General features: G+C 34.7%; 1 protein-coding gene across 1 annotated transcript in view; it reads left to right on the top strand.

Moving 5' to 3' along the window:
- The window catches only part of LOC126739397 (serine/threonine-protein kinase SMG1), a 157,256-nt gene that overhangs the window by 20,447 nt on the left and 113,626 nt on the right, over positions 1–23,183 (top strand). Inside the window, exons 6-9 of the mRNA XM_050445069.1 lie at positions 10,163–15,572; positions 16,436–16,568; positions 16,630–16,731; positions 16,786–17,031. Coding sequence (XP_050301026.1) covers positions 10,163–15,572; positions 16,436–16,568; positions 16,630–16,731; positions 16,786–17,031 — 5,891 coding nt within the window. The remainder of the gene's footprint in view (positions 1–10,162; positions 15,573–16,435; positions 16,569–16,629; positions 16,732–16,785; positions 17,032–23,183) is intronic.

Genomic DNA, 23,183 nt, shown 5'->3' with positions numbered 1-23,183 from the left:
AGATTGACCGTGGATGAATTTTCTGCAATGTTTCCACAAATCTCGAGATCTCTGGTACACGAAATCATCACAGAAACCCTCGGATATCGGAAACTGTCGGCGAGGTGGGTCCCAAAACAGCTGACAGACCAACACAAATTGAATAGAGTTGAGACCGGGCAAGAGTTTTTGAGACGCTACACACTGCATGGCGATGAATTTCTCCGCTCCATCGTTACTGGAGATGAAACTTGGGTTGCCCACTACACACCAGAAACCAAAAGGCAGTCTCAACAATGGCGTCACACCTCTTCATCCTCTGCCAAAAAGTTGAAAACGACAATTTCATCCAAGAAAATCATGGCATCCGTGTTTTGGGACTGTCAAGGCATAATTCTTATTGAATATTTGCCTCAAGGGGAGACCATCAACGCTGCAAGATACTGTCAGACCCTAAGAAAATTACGGAGGGCAATTCAGAACAAGAGGAGAGGCATGCTGACAAAGGGAGTCTGCCTGCTGCACGACAATGCCAGACCACACACAGCTAACGCCACGAAAAACCTGCTCGCCTCGTTTAAATGGGATGTCCTGGACCATCCTGCGCATTCCCCTGACCTAGCACCGTCAGATTACTACCTCTTTACCTCCCTGAAGCTGCACATGGGTGGAAAAAAGTTTTCAACCGACCAGGAGGTGAAGGAGGAGGTGGAGAAGTGGACGAAGGGATTGGCGAGAAACTACTTCGAGGAGGGCATCAAAAAACTGATACCCCAGTACACCACCTGCATTGAGAGGAATGGTGACTATGTCGAAAAATAGTTTAGATATGTACTAATGTAAACAGATATTTTTTTTGTTCAAATAAAAAAATTTATAACCTATAAAAATTTAGTACACTTATTTTCTGGACATGCCTCGTAGTTTCACAAACACTAATACTTGTTTTTTGTAAGTTATCAGATCGTTGAGCCGCAAAACTTAGTTCTTCGGTAGAATATTTTAAAACAAGGGGTTCAACTCGTATTTTCATTTTATAGGATGCATCTTGGAAAAATATATGTGGTCTACCTCGCCTGGTACCTGGCTCGTCATTGCTAACTAAATTTTGTTTAATGTAAGTTTTCTTTTTGAATTTAACGCCGAATAATTATTGCTTCCATTTAACCATTTTTCGTGTTTATTGTCCAAAGTCGGTCAATGGTCGAACAAAAGAATTTACTTTCCTCACGCAAAAAATGTTCAAAATTGTCTGCGTCCTCATGTTTTATTAGTTCACTCCGCATTTTAGCTATGACGTTAGGCATTTTTTTTACCACTACTACTATTAAATTTACCCATTCATTGTATAACACAACGCGTTTAGTGTGAGAGGTTTCATCTAAAAAAAATTATAGAATGAAAAATGGCAGTTAGCGGCAGACACAAATAAAGGTTTTTAATAATGTATTGATAGATAAACTTAAGAAAAAAAAAATCGATGATATGTTTTAATACGTATTTTTTAAAAGCCTAATCAAAGTAGTAATAGTAAGTAATTTACTCTTAGTTGATTTTGTGAAAAAATTAATAAAATAATTATAAAAACTAGAAAAAAAGTACCTTGGTAAAATCAAAAATTTTTCCCAAGAGAAAAAAAAAACATACATACCTTCACAAGCATGGGCCATTTTTAATTCAAAATTTTAAAAACCATGAACACTTTAAAATATTTGACTCTCATACTCTCATCTCATACAAGGCAGAGCTTAATGAAAAATATGTTCTTTCGTTTTCATTGCCTTCCTCGCACAAAATATTTTTGCGATAACGCTTTAAATGTTTTGTTTGGTCAAATCTAATATTAGATTAGCTTTTTATTTAAAGAAAAATGGGAGTTTATTTTGTCATGAATTTAAATTTTGTCCATTGATAGCAGCACTGTGCGCCGTATGAAAAATCTCTCAACGCTGTTTTGTGGAGCTTAAAAAGTGGCCACCATAAAAATGTCCTTTGTTTTTCCATACCTCTTTAAATAACGGCAGAAAAAAATAAAAACGATATCGGCAAATTTCGTTTTTTAGGCATATCTCCGGAAGTACTCGGAATTTTCTAAACGGCATATTGTTAGGCTTGAAAATGCGCAGCTGTTCTCTAATTTAACCATCTTTGTATCTCTTTTCTTGGACACACTGAGGTGGGACTCTGTAACGCAAATAGCGATAGATAAACTCTTTATTCTCTATCTCTACGGTATTTCGTACTCTGTAACGCCATTCGGGCTTTTTCGTTACAGAACGAATATAGACGACCTCGCTTTCTTAAGCGACAACGAAAAGGACCTTTCTATTGTAAAGATATTATTTTCTTCCTTTTTTAGCGTGTATTGTGGGAAAGAATAAACTATTGGCTTAATTAATTAACTTATCAATGAAATAGTTATAAGGAATTTGTTTTTGGTTTTTGAGAAATATATTTTTTGTGTTTTGTTAAATAACTAAAAATTACTCATCATTTTAATAATTTTGTGTCCGAAATAGTAAAAAAGAAGATACCAATAACTTTTTTTGTTTTCTTTAATTACCAATAGTTCCTAAGTAATCAATCAAGTTCCTAGTCTAAGTAATCAATAAAAAAATTCAACTTTTACAAAAAAATTATGCTAGATATATATGTATGTCATTAGGTACACCATAAAAAGTTAGGATACAAATGTAAAAATCATTCCATCCTATGATAAATAGTTAAGGATCTATAACCTTTTAAAGTCGAAAAAAGTAGTTTTCTAACTGTCTCTAATTCAAAAACTATTTGATTAAAGTGTAACATCAAATATATTACACAAATTTATTTTCTACCACAGGAGGAGAGCTGCAGGTTTAGGCTAGTATATATACAACTAGCTATAACTCTATTAAATTATTACTAATTAAAAACTTACAACTATTATTTAAAATATCTTTGAACAATTTCTTGCCTTACAAGGCGTGCCATATTTAAAACATTATTATCAATCTGTATATTATCTGGAAAGACATTAACATTATCAGCTAGGGGTTCTATTTCAAACTCGACTCCAGCACGTATGCATAAATTATGAAGTACTGCACAAGCATTAACTATAAGCCCAACTTTTTGTGGGTTGTATCGAAGCTTTCGTTCTCCCAAAAGACATCTAAACACCTGCTTTAGTCTAGCATTGCACCTTTCAATGATGCTTCGTGTAATCTTGTGAGACTTATTGTAGCGCCCTTCAGGGGTCTCTGGGTCAGGATTTTCATGTGGTGTCATCAACCATGGTTCCAGAGGATACCCAGAATCTCCTAAGAGCCAGTTAGATCTTTCACCTGGAAAAAATATTTAAGTGTTTATTTTTTCTCCGTAAAAAAATGTAGATATTAAAATAAATTGCATTAAAAAAAGATTTAATTTCATATCGAAATAAATTTTAATAAAGTAAATAATATAATTGTATCTAAATAAAAAACTAAATAAAGGAAATTTAGTGTAATTATACTGTAATAAACTAGAAATTAATAATAAAGTACAACTGTGCTAAAAAATAAATCAGGCCTCATAATTTTTTCCAAGACACAGATAAACTTGTTAAGATGTAAGAATTATTTTTATTTAGTTATTATCTCAGTAAACCTTAGCTTCCTTACCTCTATCATATTCAGATTTCAATAAGCGTCTCACCTGAGACCCTCTCCATATGAAAGCATCATTATTTGATCCTGGATATCTTGGGTTAATGTTCGTTATTTGCAAATCTGAATTGCAAATAATTTGAACATTTTTAGAATGGAAACCTTTGCGGTTAACATAATTATGTTCTTCCTCTGAAGGAGCCAAAATTGCTATGTGGGTACAGTCAATGCAGCCAATTATACCCGGAAAAGCAGCTTTTTCCATAAAACTGGCTTTTACCTGATTTTTTGTTTCATTGCCAGCAGGAAATTTTACCCATAGTGGTCCCAAATGATGAGAAACGCATTGGGCAACCTCTTCTATGCATCTGCTTACCACTTGCTGACCGTTGGTAATTGCCTGTAGCAAAGAACCTTAAAGCAATTAAAATTCTTGTTTCTCGTGGAACACGAGTCTGCCTCTGCTCCTGCTCTAAGTGCGGAACTAAATTGTTAAAAAGATATGTCACTAGGTCTTTATTTAACCGGAAGAGTTCCGAAAATCTGCGGTCCGGTAATGCAAAAGGGTCACTCATGTCTCTCATCACTCGTTTTTCAAGACGATTTTCTTGCATTCGCTGCCGATTTTCTAACTCATTAATTAAAAATCTTTGCACAGAAAGCATTTTAAAGTTTTAAGTGCTTGAACTAAGCGTTTTAGGCGCTAGAACCAATGAAAATTAATGTAAAACAGTAAAACAAAGCCAAAAACTAAGTTCTAAGTTTCATTTCACAACAAACTTTTGACATAATCGAAATAAAAAAAGTCAAAATGTCATGGTCATTTTCTTCTTCTTCTTCTTGTATTCACAGCTGGACTATGCTCAATTGTCTGATGTTTTTAGAATAGATAATTATCGAATTCTCTATGCCCGAGCAACAACGAAGTTTATAAGGAAATGTTTATAGAGTGCCAAGGCATTAAGGGATCTGTGTCTCTTCGCTTCCTTATTCGCTTCCTTCTCTAAATAGAGAAAATTTACAGAGTTCCACGCCTGTATACATAAAGTCCTAGAATTTTCACATCACAATAAACTTTTGACATAATCAAAATAAAAAAAAGTCAAAATGTCATGGTCATTTTTTTCTTCTTCTTGCATTCACAGCTGGACTATGCTCAATTGTCTGATGTTTTTAGAATAGATAATTATCGAATTCTCTATGCCCGAGCAACAACGAAGTTTATAAGGAAATGTTCATAGAGTGCCAAGGCATTAAGGGATCTTTGTCTCTTCGCTTCCTTATTCGCTTCTTTCTCTAAATAGAGAAAATTTACAGAGTCCCACGCCTGTATACATAAAGTCCTAGAATTTTTGAAATGTGAGGAAGAATACTTATTGGTGTAATATAAATTGGTTATATGATGAATACTAATTGGTAAGATTTTGGGTATCGGGATTAGTGAAATAAAAGTCCAGTTTAACTCAAAAGCCATTTTGAGTTAGACAGGACTTTCACTGATTCCGGAACCCACGATCTTACTAGACAACTAACAAAAAAAAATTAGTGTGCATTTTTTTGTAATATACAGGGTGATTCATTAATATTGCACGAAAATGAAATGCCGGTTTTTTTGGGTTAAATTATGACGAAAAGTTCCTATAAACATATGTCCGAAAGTGCTTCGTTTCCGAGATACAGGGTGTTCAAATTTTCTTAAAAAATCGATTTTTTATTAATATCTAAGAAATGCCTTTGCTGTTTGCAATGTCATTCACACCATTTCTGGATATCTTAATGATGTATCTTTTTGACATATGACAGTTGATTTGTTATTCCAGGGACGTGCCCACGGGGTAAGCGGGTTAGGTTTTTTGTACAAAAAATAGCACCTAGTAGATTTTTTGAACCTCCTGTACATTTTTTGGATGACGCAACTAAAGATGGAATTGTTTCAACTCTTGGGTGTTTTTCGTATCTCCCTCCGTTTTCGATAAAAAAATTAAGAATTGCTTTTTTGCATCCCTCTGTAAAAATACAAGTAAATGCTTTTAAATCACGCGAAAGCAAAGAAATAATTTTCTTCCTAAAATGTAATACTTACCTATTCATAGTGTCGAATATCAAGTACAGCATTAACAACTGCTGATCTAAAAAATACTGCGGAATGTTGAAATTGTAAATACGTATTAAACAAAATTTAGTAAATACTATTATCGTTTTAGTTTTTGTCGCATTCTTTTCGTTGCTTTGAAAATGCAATAAATAAAATACCAGTTCATTTAACATTACTAGGTGTGGCTCAGTGATAAGGTGTTGTTTTTTTCCTGTCAAGTAGACAATTTCCTCATTTTTGTCTAAAATGGAGTACACTTATAGTGAAATGTGCGATATGCACTTTGTGTATGGTCTTGCTAATGGTAATTCACAAGCAGCGAGGCGTATTTACGCGGACAAATACCCTAACCGAGTACTTCCTCATAGTCAAATGTTTACTCGCCTCCATCAACGTCTCAGAGAAAGTGGAAGTTTTAAAAAACTTACAGTCGACAATGGACGACCCCGCACAGTTGCAACCGCAGAAGCTGAAGAAGCAGTGCTCCACGAAATCGAGGATAATCCTTCAACGAGTACAAGACAGATTGCTGCCACTTTAAACATTAGTCAGCCAACAGTGTTTAGAATACTGAAAAATCAGCTTTTGTACCCGTATCACATCCAGCGGGTACAAGCACTTTTGCCAGACGACTATCCTCATAGAGTGGCTTTCTGTCGATGGTTACAACAAAACATTGTAGAAAATCCTCCTTTTTTATCAAAAATACTTTTCACGGACGAAGCTAATTTCTCCAGGAATTCGATAATGAATTTCCATAATAATCACATTTGGGCAGATGAAAATCCACATGGAATAAGTGAAAGTCGCCATCAACACCAATTTTCACTGAATGTTTGGGTTGGAATCATTGAAGACCACTTAATTGGTCCTTTCTTTTTGCAACAAAGGTTAAGTGGAGAAGTGTATCGGCGTTTTCTTCAAGAGGAGTTGCCAACACTATTAGAAAACGTCCCGCTTGACTTAAGGTACCAAATGTTTTTCATGCATGATGGCGCTCCGGCGCATTTCAGCTTAATTGCTCGACAGTATTTAGATAGAGTATATCCCAATCGTTGGATAGGTCGTGGAGGTATACAACCCTGGCCTGCGCGATCTCCCGATCTAAATCCAATAGACTTTTTCCTCTGGGGCCACCTCAAGCAATTAGTTTATACCACCCCCATCGAAAATGTTGAAGAATTAAGAAATCGTATTATTGCAAATTGCGATATTATTCGAAACACGCCAGGGATCTTTGAACGTGTTCGCCAGTCAATGCGTCGCAGGACAGACGCATGCATTGCAGTTGGAGGAACTCATTTTGAACAACTCTTATAGCGTACGTTTCTTAGTCCATAGCTTTTCATTACCTTCATCAATTTACTAATGTTTATTCTAAGAATTTAATTAATGTACCTAAGTTTAATTAAAACTATTTTTCAACAGGTAGTACAGTTAATGTCATGTCAAAATTCCAAATTACCGTATTTACTATTCTTCACCCTGTAAATCGATAAGTAGGCATTTTATTATGTTTATTCAAGTTTTTTCAAACGTTTGCATTAAACTAATTTTTTTATCGAAAACGGAGGGAGATACGAAAAACACCCAAGAGTTGAAACAATTCCATCTTTAGTTGCGTCATCCAAAAAATGTACAGGAGGTTCAAAAAATCTACTAGGTGCTATTTTTTGTACAAAAAACCTAACCCGCTTACCCCGTGGGCACGTCCCTGGAATAACAAATCAACTGTCATATGTCAAAAAGATACATCATTAAGATATCCAGAAATGGTGTGAATGACATTGCAAACAGCAAAGGCATTTCTTAGATATTAATAAAAAATCGATTTTTTAAGAAAATTTGAACACCCTGTATCTCGGAAACGAAGCACTTTCGGACATATGTTTATAGGAACTTTTCGTCATAATTTAACCCAAAAAAACCGGCATTTCATTTTCGTGCAATATTAATGAATCACCCTGTATATTTTTAAAAAATTAAGCTGATGATGGTTTCTTCGAAACGAAACGTCGTACGAAAAATCTCGCAATGTTATTTTTTAGAGCTTAGAAAGTGGCCATGAGAAAGTGTGTTTTGTTTTTCCATATCTCTTTAAATAACGCCAGAAAAAAATAAAAACGAAATCGGCAAATTTTGGTTTTTTTCGAATATCTCCGAAACTACTCAAAATTTTAACACTTTCTAAACGGCGTATTGTTACGCTTTAAAATGCGCAACTTTTCTCTAATTTAATCAACCTCGTATCTCCTATAGCTGCCGAGATTCCCATGATAGACATCCTTATCTTGGACACACTGTATATATTTTATGAAAGCTTTGCATCATAGTTTTAAGAAATATTTGATATTACTCGGAATCTGCGAGCATATTTGTTTAGTAAATAGGAGATCCTATTGTTAAAAATGAGCTAAATTGATTAAAACTTTGTGGTTGATATGCGACGTGTAATAAATCTTATGCCATTGCTTCTGTGTAACTAAAATTTCTTATAACATCGTACCAACATACAGGGTGGCCTATCGAAAACAGTCCAGCAAGGTTTGAGCCCATTTAAAAAAAAAAATAAAAAATGCTCGAACCCGTCGATTTTTGATTTTAGGGGGACAATTTTTTTATTCTTTCAACCCCTTGGCGGGGGTTGCAACCACCCTCAAAATTTTAAATAGGAATGGGGGTCAAGCTTATTTTAAAGGTCTTTTTATTCTAGTTACAACTGCCAAGTTTGAAATTGCTAACTTGAGTTTTCGCAGTATGACAGCTTGTCAAAATCTTTAACTTAGTCATACTGCAATACCAATAATACCGATGTTTAATACTTTTAGCGCTAGTTTTTAAAGGTTCTTGATATACAAAACAAAACTTCAACCCCTTAGCAGAGGCGACATTCAACCTAGTTTTTTAAATGGGAAGGGATGTGTTGTGATCATCTTTTAAAAGGATATTCAATTTTCTTTACAATAGCGCTTTGTTTTTTTAATTTGAGCTACGCATCGCTAAGGAATGGAATTCTAAACATTTAACTGGATATTTTAGGTGTGTAAGTAAAAAATTGTTTTTTAACTATCAAAAATCAGTCAACAATCCGACTTTATTTTCAGTAAACAAGTTGATGTAAATTTGTTATTTCTGAGCTTTTCTTTCGATTCGATAAAAATGGTTTATTCTATTGCGGAGAGAGTGGAAATTATTGAGTTATACTTTATAAACAATCAATGTGCATGGCTAGCGGCAACTTTGTTTAATGAGAGACAAGCAGATAAATATGTACATCATGGTTACATCCTAGAGTTAGTGGCAAAAATCGGGAAATTGGCTCGGTGGGAAATAAAAAACGGAATATTGCAAATTCAGTGGGAAATGAGGCAGTAGAAGTCGGTGTTCTTATCCCTGAGAACACAGTTCATACTAACTTCCCAGTTAGTATGAACTCTACATTAAGTACCAGAAAACTTTCTCATGTAACGGGAGTCTCGCGGACCACTGTACAGAGAATTCTAAAATATAATAAATGGCACCCATATAAAATTCAACTTCTTCAAGAATTAAATGAAGATGATAACGACCGCCGTTTACAGTTTTGTGAAATAATATCCGAACTAATTTCAAATAATTCCCAACTATCTTTTAAATCTTTGCTTTTTAGACGAATGTTCATTTTTTCTCAATGGCACAGTCAATCGTCATAGTTGTGGATACTGTTCCGACACGAACCCAAGGATCTACCATCAGGTTCATAATCAACGCCCTTAAAAATTAAACGTTTGGGTTGGTATTTTTGGTGAACACATAATTGAACCATTTTTTTAACCGAGAAATTTAAATGGAGATACGTACTTGTGGGGACATCTGAAATCGTAAATTTAGGCCACCCAACCTGAATTGTTAGAAGATTTACGGAATCGCATCATTCATGAGTGCCAACAAATAACACCCGATATTCTTCAAAATATCCGGGAACACTTTGAACAGTTACCGTACTATTGTATGGAGGTAAACGGCGGACATTTTCAACATTTAATAAGATAATGCGTAAGTACTAATCAATAAAATTAAATTAGATTTCTCTGGAACCTGCAGCTCGAATTTAAAAAACAAAGTGCTATTGTAAAGAAAATTGAATGCCCTTTCAAAAGATGTATCACAACACACCCCTTCCAATTTCAAAAATAAGGGTGCATTTTTTTAAAAAGCCCGAAACCTTGCTGTACTGTTTTCGATGGGCCACCCTGTATACCTATTTAATCATTATCGTATGCCTACAGTACTGAAAGAAATTAGACTCAAATCGAAATAAGATGATCCTTTTAGACCTTCTTACTTAAGACAGTTGGTTATTTTTACAGAATATATGTAACCACTTGCTTTATAGAAGAAAATTAGCCTCGAAGAAAAAAGTCAATATTCCAATGTTTCTTCTTACCGAAATTTAAAAATTAAATGTTTTTTTTTATAGATACCACAACTGGCTATTTTCACGGATGCAAAACACTTGCGAGGAAACCCAGATACTCCTTATGTCATCATTTAAAGAAACACTCGCGATGGAACAGAAAAACCCGATTTTAGAAGAACATATTGAAAACCTTATTAACAATCTTGTGGCGGCGATAGAAGTAACTGATAATGCTGAAGTGTTTAAAGCCATTTTGGAGACTTTGGTGAATGTTGTGGAAGTTTACCCAAATGAGTTTTACACCCAATTTAGAGATACTATTGACCTTCTCTTTGGCTGGCACGTTGATCACACTCAGCCATTATCGAATATTGAATTTATAAGCAAAAACATGCAAAAACTTTCGCATCATTTTAAATTCAATATAGAATTTTCCGTGTCCCTTGTTGAGAACTTTTTGGAGGATATTTCAAACTATACAGCAGATCTGAATAAGCCTGAAAGCATTGACCATGTCACTGTATTTCTATTAGCACTCAACACCGTACTGAAATGTTTAGGTATCAGTTTTCACCCAGCAAATAATAAGATTGTCACCAGTGATTTCATTGTAGCATGCCTGGGAAGTGTTATTAAAACGGTTACAGATGCTCTTGATTATTTTACACCTGAAAATCTAATCATCGCCGCCAACGATGTCATATCTCAGCTTCTTTCCTATTTAGAAACGAAGCCTCAAAGCATCAGCAATTCCATTTATAATTTAATCGACATGGAGCTGGTGTTAATAAATGATTTGTATGACAATGCGGTCATTTCGATGCTGCTGCTAATTTCTAAGGTTGTCAAAGAACTTTCCGCAAACCTTCCGATGGAGCTGATTGAAAAACTTATTGGTCCTAAGAGCGACATTGTTAAACTACGCTCGTCTCCTTATAGACATATTCAAAACTCCGTTATTTGTGTCTATCAGGCTCTATTAAATTTAAAGAATGTATCGCTACTTCAGGAGGCTTACAGATATATTTGGGGTGACTTGGAGAGATTTTATGTTAAAATTGTACCTAAATATAAGCCTATTATTCAGAATAACCCTTACGGACAAAAAGATGCTGAAGAATCAACAGAAGACCCTCATTTAACAGTGATGTTTTTGTTACGTTGTCTGTCGCAACTGACTAATGCCAGTTCGATTATAGTAATGTGGGCGCTGAAACCTAGTATTTTGGAGCTGGTTGGATTACATTTGCGCCCTCACGATGCTGTTTTATCTAAAAGAGCTCCATATATTCAATACAGTTTGCTCTATCTCCTGTTTTCTCACTGCAAGTGTTACAATCACTTTATATCAAATAGCGCATTAGTCACAAATAAACAGGAGATGAACCGGTTTGCTTTAACGGACACCCTCAATATCGGAGATGTGCCAAATACTTCACCTAACTCTGGAAATTTTGGCGTGATTCTTGAGGTTATTTATAAATGTTTAAAAATTGAAACTTCAACTGAAGTTGCTCTATTGCTTCTGCAATGGCTTAACGATATTTTAGTAAATTCGGACAGCTACTTGGAAGCATTTTATTTGGATGAGAAGTTTGGTTTAGTGACTGAAGTTTTGGTAAAGTGCGGGTATCATTTTAATGGACGAATTACTGAGGCCGTATGTGAGAATTTAGAGAAGCTTTTAAGTAATAAGCAGCTTGCTTGGAATAACGTATTTTTAAGTAACGTTAGCGACTTATGCAAACTTCATATGACTTCAAATAATGTTGGATTACGTGAACGATATTCGAGGCTCCTAAGTAATGTCCCTTGGGATATAGCAATCGTTGAACTCAATAATGTAACCACAATGAATCATTCTATGGAGAAAACATGCAATTCGAAAGATTTTAACAAATATATGGTTTATTTGGCCCAAAATTTACATCTGAATGGGTCTGTTGATGGGGAGATGTGTCTTGAGCAGTTCAAGAACTTTATGAGGTATTTACTGTATAAAAACAATTTTGATGAGAGTTTTTTGGAGGAGATATTTACTACTTGTTGGACACAAGACTACGAAAGTCACATGAATATGGAATTGTTCTACGATCTTGCTATGAACTCTAGACAAGTGTTAATTAGTTGGTGTACCATGGAAGCAGCTCAGGTTTGCGTCAATTACAAACTCCGCACACCCTTGGGTAAGCCCAATGAAACTTTTATGAAAATTGAAAGCGCTTTAAACGAACTAGGCAATGATTTAGTCATGATGAAAAAAACTGGTGACCGATTAAACGAAAAGTCTGGAAACCGCGTCCGAATGCTACTGCAGTTTATAGAGAACCTAGAAAAGAGCATTTACAATGCCTCGGAAGGATGTGCGGTGGCAATGCCACAAGCCAATAAAAATGTCAAGGCGTTTTTTATAGCAAACGCAAATACCTGCAACGAGTGGTTGTCCAGAATCAGGATGGTTGTTATACATATTGCTTTACACTCTGGCGAAAACTCTCTTGCGTACAGGCATAGTCAGTGCATGTTAAAAGAGATTGTTATCGCTGGTAAAGCCAAGAGTGTGGAGTTTGAAAGAGTCGCGATGTTCGCTACGTTGGCCCTCCTGAATCTTAAGGAGTCTGAAGCTCTGTATGGCCTTTATACTTGGTGTAAAATGCAAACAGGAAAAAGGTTTCAGTTTATTAAGTACAGCGTGGATCAGGCAGCTAAACGTTATGAAATAGCGGTGGAAGGCTTTAAAAGAATTCTTGAAGAAGCCAAAGATGAAAGGGACAGTAATACTTCGAAAGAAGACAAAGGTTTGATTGATGATATTATAAACTTTATTCAAGATCAAGTAGTGGTATGCTATAAGGAGCTTAATAACTGGGCTGATTTGTTTGAGTGGTATGAATATTATCACTTATATCTTGGTAATGTTACTGAAAATGGCAAGAAGTATTGGTTTCATACTACAGACTGGGAATGCAACAAGTCTTTGTACAAGTTAGAACTTGATGAACATTCTTTGACAGAGTTAGGAACTTGGCGTTTAAAAGATGAAGAAACCACTTGGAGTTTGTATGAAAACCTTACCACAACAGAAACAAATCTTTTTAACTATGCATTGAACCTCGCTGCTGGTAGCGAAGATTCTGTATTACCTAAAATAGAGCAAACCCTTTACAACGTACAAAAAAACGTTAGAGATCTTCTACCCTTGGCACCGAACGAGTTTTTACAAAACTACTCTCTCCTCCAGTACGTTGCCATTGGCTTGAGAAATGTAGCGCAGAACCTGACGGCACATACAGTATTCCTTGTTTCTGAAAATTTCGAGAAAGAAATTGATAAAGTAGACACTAGCATTCTAAGGAAAATCCTGTGGTGGTCCGAGTACTTTGGCAAAGTCCAAAACCAAGGTTTTGATGTATTCTGCAGCAATTTAAGACTGGACATCATTAAGCGGGCCCGCAAAGAAAAGAACTTTGAATTATCTTCTCGTCAAATTTACAAATTTTTCAGAGACAAAGGGATCGAGTTTTCTTGCCCATATGTAAACCGACTTACTTTTCAAGAACTGGCAACCAAACTGTCTGATATAACTATTTGCACTCTAGATACGGCCAAAGCGATGTCTGAGGTTATTAAAGTTTGTTATCACAGCGAGAGGGAAGACTCGCGTCAAACTGCTCTTAATTTATGTGCTACAGTCTCTACGATAATCTCAAAGTACGCTGAACTTTGCAATAGTAATGAACATCGGAAAGTGAGTAGTAAAATTCTGCTAAAGCTCGCTTCGTGGATGCAAAATAACGACAGCGTAAACATAACGGAAATTAATAGCGCTCTAGGGAAACTCATTATGGTCTTACCAGAGATAGGACTGATAGAGCCCGGAGCCAACAATATCATTCCCTTGAACGAAATGGCCGTTGGAAAATTATTGCAGTTTAGTGCACATCAGTGTCCCAGTTTAGCGAAAAGCTGGAATGCCTTTGGTACCTGGTGTTATCGTTGGGGAAAGAAAACTGTTGATCACGGATCTATTATGAAGAATAATCTTACCGAGGAGCATTGCCTGGAAATCAAGGCGCTTTTACCATTCGAGACATCCGAAAAAGACGTTACAAAGATCATACGTATTTTGTCGCAAACAAGATCCGCCATAATTGGCGAGGAAGATATTGAATCTAACGAAATAAACACTACAGATATGATTCAGGCTCAGTTACAAACTGTGGGCATATTAGAAGACGCCTCTGAAGATCAATTAAGAAGTCTGGTACAAATTTGGAAGAGCACTCAAAAAAGCATGTATAACTATTATTCTTTAAGTGCTGAAGCTTACTTTAAGTACCTCCACTTGGTCATGAAGAGTGAAAACGTTTCTAAAAGCAACGATTGCGATACAATAACTATTACCTTAAGATTGTTGAGGCTTATGGTAAAGTATGCATTGGAATTGCAAAGTACTCTAGAGGAAGGACTGCAAAGTACACCTACAGAGCCCTGGAAGGTTATTATACCTCAGCTGTTTTCTCGATTAAACCATCCAGAAAGTTACGTAAGACTCAGAGTTTCAGATTTATTATGCAGAGTTGCGGAAGATGCGCCTCAACTTATTACTTTTCCTGCCGTAGTAGGGGCGTTAGAAGGTGGTGTAAAGTTTGACTTTAGTGAGATAAAGTTGCCGAAAGATTGTTTATCACAAAACAATGAAGATCCAGATGAAAATGACCTAGATAATGATGAAGATAATTACGAAAGTGACACGGACGAATGCCGGGACAATACTTTGCAAAACTGCTTCAAAGCAATGGTGGATACTTTAAGCAAACAAGATCCCGAAACGATATCGCAAGTGCAAACTTTAGTAAAAGAATTGAGAAGAATTACACTGTTGTGGGACGAGCTGTGGTTAGGTACCTTGGCGCAGCACCAAAGCGAGATCGGAAAGAGACAGAGGCAGCTCGAGTACGAAATAGAAAAGGTGAACGAAAACAGTAATCTCAGCAAAGAAGAAAAAGCTAGCTTAATATTCGAAAAACATCGGATAATCATTAAGCCGATAGTGTACGTTCTGGAGCAGCTAAACGATGTAACCAGTGTAGAGCCAGAAACTCCTCACGAAAAACAGTTCCAGGAGAAGTACCAGGAAGATATAAAGGCAGTAATAGAAAAACTGAAAAATCCCCAGAGTCCCGAACATCCTCAAGACTCTTTGTCCCCGCTTAAACAGCTCCAGAAGAAGTTTCAGCAAAAGTTTCACAAGAGGGCGTCTTACTCGCTTAAGATGCAAGACATTTCGCCGGTGCTGCACTCAGTTAAAGATACATTGATTGCCATGCCCGGAATAGCCACTAACGAAAAGAAAACCGTTACTATTTCTCATGTTAGTAATGTGGTTTCTATTTTGCCAACTAAGACCAAGCCAAAGAAGTTAATATTTTACGGGTCGGACGGACAAACCTATACTTATTTATTCAAGGTAAGTGTATCTCGTGGCATTTTTTTGTTAATACTGTTTTGTTCAGTCTCTTGGGAAAAATGGGGGATAGACTCTTATTGCTTTTTCATTTTAAACATTTTTGCCTTTGCCTACCACTAAATTTGAATTCAAGTTTTATCTAAAATATAGGTGGTACATAGAAGATAGAATTCTAATATTTTGCAAACATTTTAAGACGACAATATACCTAATTAATAGTTCCTTCCCTCAAGTAAAATATTTTTGTGAAATACTGATAAATTTAGCCTGATTGGAGCACTAAAGTATACTCACACTTAGCCAGAGTACTAAATTTTTATTGTAAAGCATAGATGAGGAAATTTAGATTAAAAATATCACAGTCTAGGAATGGATATATCAATAAAACAATGACTAATTAAAGATAGGTTCGCTCAGTTTTCCGAGAACAACAACTATATCTGAATTGCCATTCCAATATCCAGACTTACAGCCCATCGAATATCTTTAAAATACACAGATTGAGAAATCAATCATTGCGCATAGAGATATGTTTAAAGGCGAAATATGGCAACTCGCACGAATACATTTATAAAATTAGAAGAAAAGAAAAAGAAATCCTGGAGCATTTTTATTTCTTTCTCAACTGTATTATTAGTCTATAATTAAACTGTGTTATTAAAACATTATCTTAGGTTGGTTTGAGTTGTCAAAGAAAGAGCATCCGTTTCAAAACCAAAGAATTATTTAGTTGGGTTGGAAACTGTTTGAAAATTTTTCTATGTGGACGGTATTCTACACAAAAATTGCATTAAAATAAATCTTAATAAATTAATTTGAAAAAAAAATACTATGTGAATAAATGTGCCATTCTTTTCGTCTAGGGATTAGAAGATCTTCACCTAGATGAACGCATAATGCAGTTCCTCAGTATCGCAAATACTATGATGGCCCAAAATGCTGATCCTAGTGGCCATAATTTGTACAGAGCCAGACATTATTCCGTGATACCTTTAGGTAAGATTTCTTTAAAATTATCTGATCTGAAATTTGAATAAATTATTATGGAATATTTTAGGACCCAGATCAGGTCTAATATCATGGGTAGATGGCACCACTCCTGTGTTCGCTTTATACAAACGGTGGCAGCAGCGCGAATTGGCTAAACCTACCGCTAAAGGTTAGTATTTTGTGTTAGTCATTTTAATATTAAATTAAATAATTATTTCATTAGGAACTCAAACAGTTCCCAGACCGTCAGAACTGTTCTATAATAAATTAGTGGAGCACGGTGTGCAAAATATTGACAACCGAAAGGAATGGCCTCAATCGGTGCTTAAAGAGGTATTAACGGAACTTATGGCGGAAACTCCCAGTGATTTGATATCCAAGGAGCTATGGTGCAAAGCTGTTTCGCCCAGTTCGTGGTGGCAAGTGGTCAAGAGATACAGTTACAGTGTTGCCGTTATGAGTATTATAGGTAAGTTGAAGTTATATTTTATTGCTTTAAATTCTAGATTATTTATAATCAGAAATATTTAATTCATTATTTCCAAAAATTTTATGTCCCGTAGACAATTCTGCAAATAGACAAAATTTTAATTTCCAGGATTAGCATTTTTTTAAATAAATTTCTTATACAGGTTGGTCATATTACAGTGGGCAATAGCTACTTTCTTATTTAAGATACAACGCTCTGTATATTGTTAATTTTTTTGATTAAATAAAAATCTTCTAGAGGTATGATGTTGAATATATCTATCTTAAAAATATTGTTTGTTTTTCGGTTTATTTAAAGAATAAAATTATTTGATTAGAGATATTCACTAGAACATATTTAATACCTTTTCCTTTTTAGGTATATATATAGTATAGTATACAGTATCGGACAAAATTAGAGAGACTTCTCTATTTGCCAACTCCAATTTTTTGTACTTGAAATAATATTAATATTTGTTAAGCAGTGTATACCGGAGTTGACAAGAATTCTATTATTAACAATTTATTTTTGTAGCTCATGTTTACATTTATTTAAAGAATGTTTTTAACATTGATAAAAAATTACTGCGACAGAATTAAAAAGACTCATTTTGTATTTAGTTTCGCTGAAGTCGCGATTAGTTTAATTTCTGTTTATTAGTTTGAGAATATCATTAGCAATGCCTCGTGGTAAACATTATTCCATAAACCTAAAAGAAAAAATTATAGAAGCCTATAACTCAGGTCGCTCACAAAAATTAATAAAAGAGCAATTCAACGTCAGTAAACGAATGGTTTCCAGAACAATAAAAAATTATCAGCTCCGTGGAAGAGTGACAAACCTTAAGAGAGGTGGCCGCAAGAGAAAAACCTCAGTACTGCTGGACAGGAGAATTAAACGACTAAGTCAGAATAATCCGCGTCTATCTTCAACACAGATTTTGGCTGAATTGGAGGCGCCTGGGGTTTCATCCAGGACTGTGCAGCGGCGATTAGTGGAGGCGGGGCTTCCTGGAAGGAGACCAGCAAAAAAACCCCATCTATCAAAAAAAAATGTAGCTGCTAGAATGTTATTTGCAACACGTCACCGTTACTGGACAGCTAAGGACTGGAATAAGGTTTTGTTTAGTGACGAGTCTAAATATAATATTTTTGGAAGTGATGGAGCGCAGTTCGTACATCGCCCAGCAAACAAAAGGCTTGATCCAAAATATGTTTCTGGTACTGTGAAGCACGGAGGTGGCAATTTAATGGTTTGGGGTTGTTTTTCGGGTTATGGAATGGGTCCTATCCACAAAATTGAGGGCACTATGGATAGATTTATGTATCGGACTATACTGGAAGATGTAATGTTGCCTTACGCCGAATGGGAAATGCCGCTAAGATTCACGTTCCAACACGATAACGACCCCAAACATACGGCCAAACTTGTGAAGGAATGGTTTTTGGCTAACAAAATTCAAGTTTTAAAATGGCCACCGCAATCGCCGGACTTGAACCCAATTGAAAATCTTTGGGAGATTATAGAGAAAAAGATTCGCACTAAAAACATCAGGAATCGTGCTCAATTATTTGAAGAAATCGAGAATGCCTGGAAATCAATGGATCCGGCTGTAATTTCGAATCTCATTGGATCGATGCCGAATAGATGTGAAAAAGTTATCCAGAATAAAGGGTACTGGACAAAGTATTAGGTTAGTTTCATTAGTATAGGGTACAAATGTACTTTAAGGATAAGTCTCTCTAATTTTGTCGCACAGAATTTTTTGCATTTTTTTATTTTTCCTAATAAATCTTGAGAAATGTTTTTTTTTTTTTTAAATTTATTTTAGTGCCTTTTTAAACTACTTCAAAACATAACATCCTTCAGCACAAAAAGAGGAATTTAATCATTTTTATCTTACATAAAAGACGTAAGTAGTCGAGTCTCTCTAATTTTGTCTGATACTGTATATATATATATATATATATAAATATACTTTTTGTATAGCATACCATACATATATCTAAAGAAACATAAGTCATTAAAAAATAAAAATTAAATCTAGATTTATTGCGACTACTGCTCGTTTTAAATTCTTTCATAGACTAAATACTAATGATTATTTAGAAATATTTAGCTGTTTTGTTTGTTATGTATAGAATAGTTTACATATGCTTTCCTTAATATAAGAACCATGTGAACCGGTTTTTTTATAATCGATGAACCGTCCTTTTTTTCATGCTGCCTTCTTTTTTCATAAAGCGTATTCTTTTTTTTTTCTTTTGACAAAGAAAGGATTTGTATTGTAATATTTAATTTGTTGTCCATTTGATTCAATACGTCCTTTGCAATGAAAATTTTAGTTACAGGGGTCTCAAGTTAAAACGTTGACCCAACTCACGTTAACAGGGAAAATTGCAGATATTGGGCAACCGAAAGTCCTCATTTGACCCAACAATATCACATACAGTGCTCTCATAAATTTAATATGTGGGCAAGTATTGTGAAATATCGAATCTTTGCACCCTTTTTTTTCGGAGATACAATACAACGGAAAGCGCTACTGAGACTTTTTATAGTTTGGACTTATCCCTGCTTTAGTTGTTTTATTCCTTGATCCACAAGAGGCTGACATACCTAGTAACGAGCGAGATATGGTTTCAATAAGACGGGGCACCTCCTCACTTTGCCATTGCTGTTGGATAATTTCTGGAGGCAACTTTTTCTAACAAATGGTGGCCACCTGATGAAACCCCATTATATTTTTTTAATAGGGATATTTGAAATCCCAACTTGATGTGAATAGACTAAATAATATTGATGACTTAAAGCCAAGAATTTAACAAGAAATTAGACTTGTCGATCGAAAATGCATTGAATTGACAAAAAATTGAACATAAGTTGAAATAAATACTGTATAAAGTTTAATTTTTTAATAAGGTATGTTTCACTAGTCTATTACGTCAAATTTCACAAACCGCTGACTTTTATGGTGTGTTGTGCAAAAAGTATTCAGGGTATATCGTAGAATAATTGTAAAATATCATATACAGGGTATTCCATTTAAAAAAATTAATGTTGATGCCATAGTTTCTACTTGAGGTACCCTGTATAGAAAATTTTTATTGTAAAAAACGCGCAAGCGACAATGCTAATCGACGTGTCCGAAAAATAAAAGAAAGAAAAAATACCTGAATTTTAAATGAATTTGACCTTTTCATCGTGAATGAACTATATACATAAATGATTGTGTAGACATAAATAATTGGTTTAAAATTATCTTAATGGCGGTCACTTCCAGCATTTGATAAAATAAATTTTAGGAATATGCAATATAATTTATTAATTTCTGTTGCAATAAAGTTGAAATTAAAATTGATTCCAAAATATAATTCACGTTACCTAAAAGAATTATAGGAATTATTACCTAAAAGAATTATAGGATTTTTATATTTTTGTTTATCAACTTACAAACTTAATAATAAGTTGAATCAGATGGATATTCATGTTTATGTTTTGTATTTTTTAAAAGACTTAATATCTTTGTTTTAAAATGACTTATCTCTTTCTTGCTACGTATACAAATATCGTGAGAATCGAATATCGTCGGAAATGCATCTGGGCAAACAAACAGATTCGAGATCTCATCTTGTGGAGAAAATATACTCATTTTAAATTTCCACTGTGATGAGTCAGCGTAGTGGTCAATAGGCAACATTTTAGATTGCTTCAAAAAATATTTTAAACTTCAAAAATTGCTAAACTCTGTCAAACACCTCACCTCCAGTTAACCTCACTTTGATATGTCATAATGGGAACCTCCATCGTGTGACACATCGTTGTAAGCAGCATGTAAAATGTTTATTCAACAGTGTCCAAAAAAAATGTGTGGTAATAAAAGACATTTTATCAACTTAAACTTTAGTAGGCCAAATGGTTACTCTCATTGTGTCACACATTATTTTAAATGGCAAACACTTTTCCATTTTACTTCGCCAAAAAAAAAATTGGATGCGAGTTGAAGCGATTTACTAGTAAAAATGTATGGTAATAAACTGTTCATTAAGTCCAAATAGTCCATTTTTTTTTGAAAATACAATATATCCTTGAATCGTCCAATCTTTGGAAAACCAAGTGGATATCTTTTGATAAAACAATTTGTATTTACAACAAGATCCCCCGCACTACGCTTTGACAGTTCGAGAGTAACTTAATAAACAGTTTCCAGGGATGTGTATTGATAAAGGAGCGAATAACTCGCGAATATAGAGATATTAGCAGACAAACACTTGCCAATGTTTGTGAGGAATTTCAAAACAGGCGTTATTAGTGTCTCGCGAATGTCAGAACAGATTTTGAGCACTTTATAAAATAAATTCTGTGAACTGATTAAATTGTTTTTTTAAGCACCTTTTCACACCTTTACTCTTTATAAGTCTATAAACTTACATTTTTATACACGACTATAGGATACCCATATGACATACCAAAGTATGACTGACAAAGATAAATATTCACTATTACCAGACATTTTAGCTCATTATTCGCTGGTACTTCAATCTATTTAATTTTTTTGGCACTGTTGAATAGACATTTTAATGCTGCTCACAATGATGTATCACACGATGGGGATTCCCATTTGATGTATCAAAGTGAGGTTAGCTGGAGGTGAGGAGGTAATTGACTTGAAATGTCAACTTGATGATATCAAGATTGATATGTGTTATTTTTTAAAGAAGTGTTAAAAAGAAAACGAGAATATTCTAACATAAGTGTTCATTTTTTGGCATATTTACTTGATTTCTATCACAACTCATCTAATCGTAAATTGACTTTGTTTTATTTAAAATTTTCTAATTTTACATACCATAAAAAAATTAAATTTTTAATTTTGAAAAAAGAGCGCTATGTCAGTCTACATACAATTTTACATTTCAAATTTTGTTAATTTCTTTCTCTGCAGTTATTTGTTGGCGGATTCTAATAAAAGCTGCAGCGTATAAATTAAAAATGTTTTAACAGTTAATTTTTTTGACGTTTGCAAAGAAGTTCTAGTTCTAGAGAATCAAAGTTTATTTCCTCTGTTTATACTTTTATCACCTGCTTAAAGATATGAGTCATGGATCTGGTCTGATGGATCTCGTCTTAATCGTAATATACTTTAGAAAACGCTGGCAACTAAAAATAATAATTTATGTCCCTATATATTGCAAATCATCAAGTTCAAGACAAAGCTCATTTTCTAATGCCCCATAAAAATCCGCGCCTGCAGTTAAAAAATAATTCATCAACGTTGCCGCGATTGACGGATCTCGTCTTAACTGAAATACAGCATACAGAGGAAGGCGGCTCGAGCGCCACCTAGAGATTTAGGACGGAACACATGTTAGTATATAATATACATAATCGTGCCAAACGAGATCCGGACAATTTTTTGAAAAAAGTCGTTTTAGACCTCTAGCATTCAAATGCGACCTATATACACGAGTTACAAGGCGAGATCCGAAAACGGATCTCATCTTGAAAATCGGATCTCGGGTTGTTGATCGTATAACAAAAATGGATCTCAGCTTGTAATCGGGATATATATATATATATATATATATATATATATATATATATATTTTTGAGATGCGTGGGCGGTAGCTCTTTTGGTTGCCCATCTTGATTGCTTATCTGTCCAAATATGACAATTTTGGTTATTTACTTACCATACGTGAGACACAGATGAGTCAATAAGGCTCAAGACGATCGTAAATATTTCGGTCAATATACAGATCAATCACGAGTTGTACAATACCCTTAGTGGGAATTGGAACAGTTCACGATCAATGAACGATGCAAACGATCAATTCAAGACGCAAACGACGAACTGCATTTTGTATCCAAGATCTGGCTTGAAAATACACCACGACCTGCCATAGGAGAGCTTTCCCGAACACTTCCAGCTATTACAGGAATATTCTCAGCTAAACGGCTTCTACGCATTCTAGTTGATGTAACGGTGTCCAGTAAAATAAAATTGGATGGAAATTTGGCGATTGTTTTGCGATTGTTACGTTCAGTAGAACGAATATAATAATTCAATAAATTGGCCGAAAACTGTTTCCCGTTACCTGAAGTACATACACTGTCAAAAATCAAACAATATAGAATTCAAATTAATCAAA

Source organism: Anthonomus grandis, chromosome 1, assembly GCF_022605725.1.
Source record: "Anthonomus grandis grandis chromosome 1, icAntGran1.3, whole genome shotgun sequence".
Lineage (NCBI taxonomy): Eukaryota > Metazoa > Arthropoda > Insecta > Coleoptera > Curculionidae > Anthonomus > Anthonomus grandis.
Note: the sequence above shows the minus strand (reverse complement) of the source record. Positions and strands in the feature narration are given on the sequence as shown.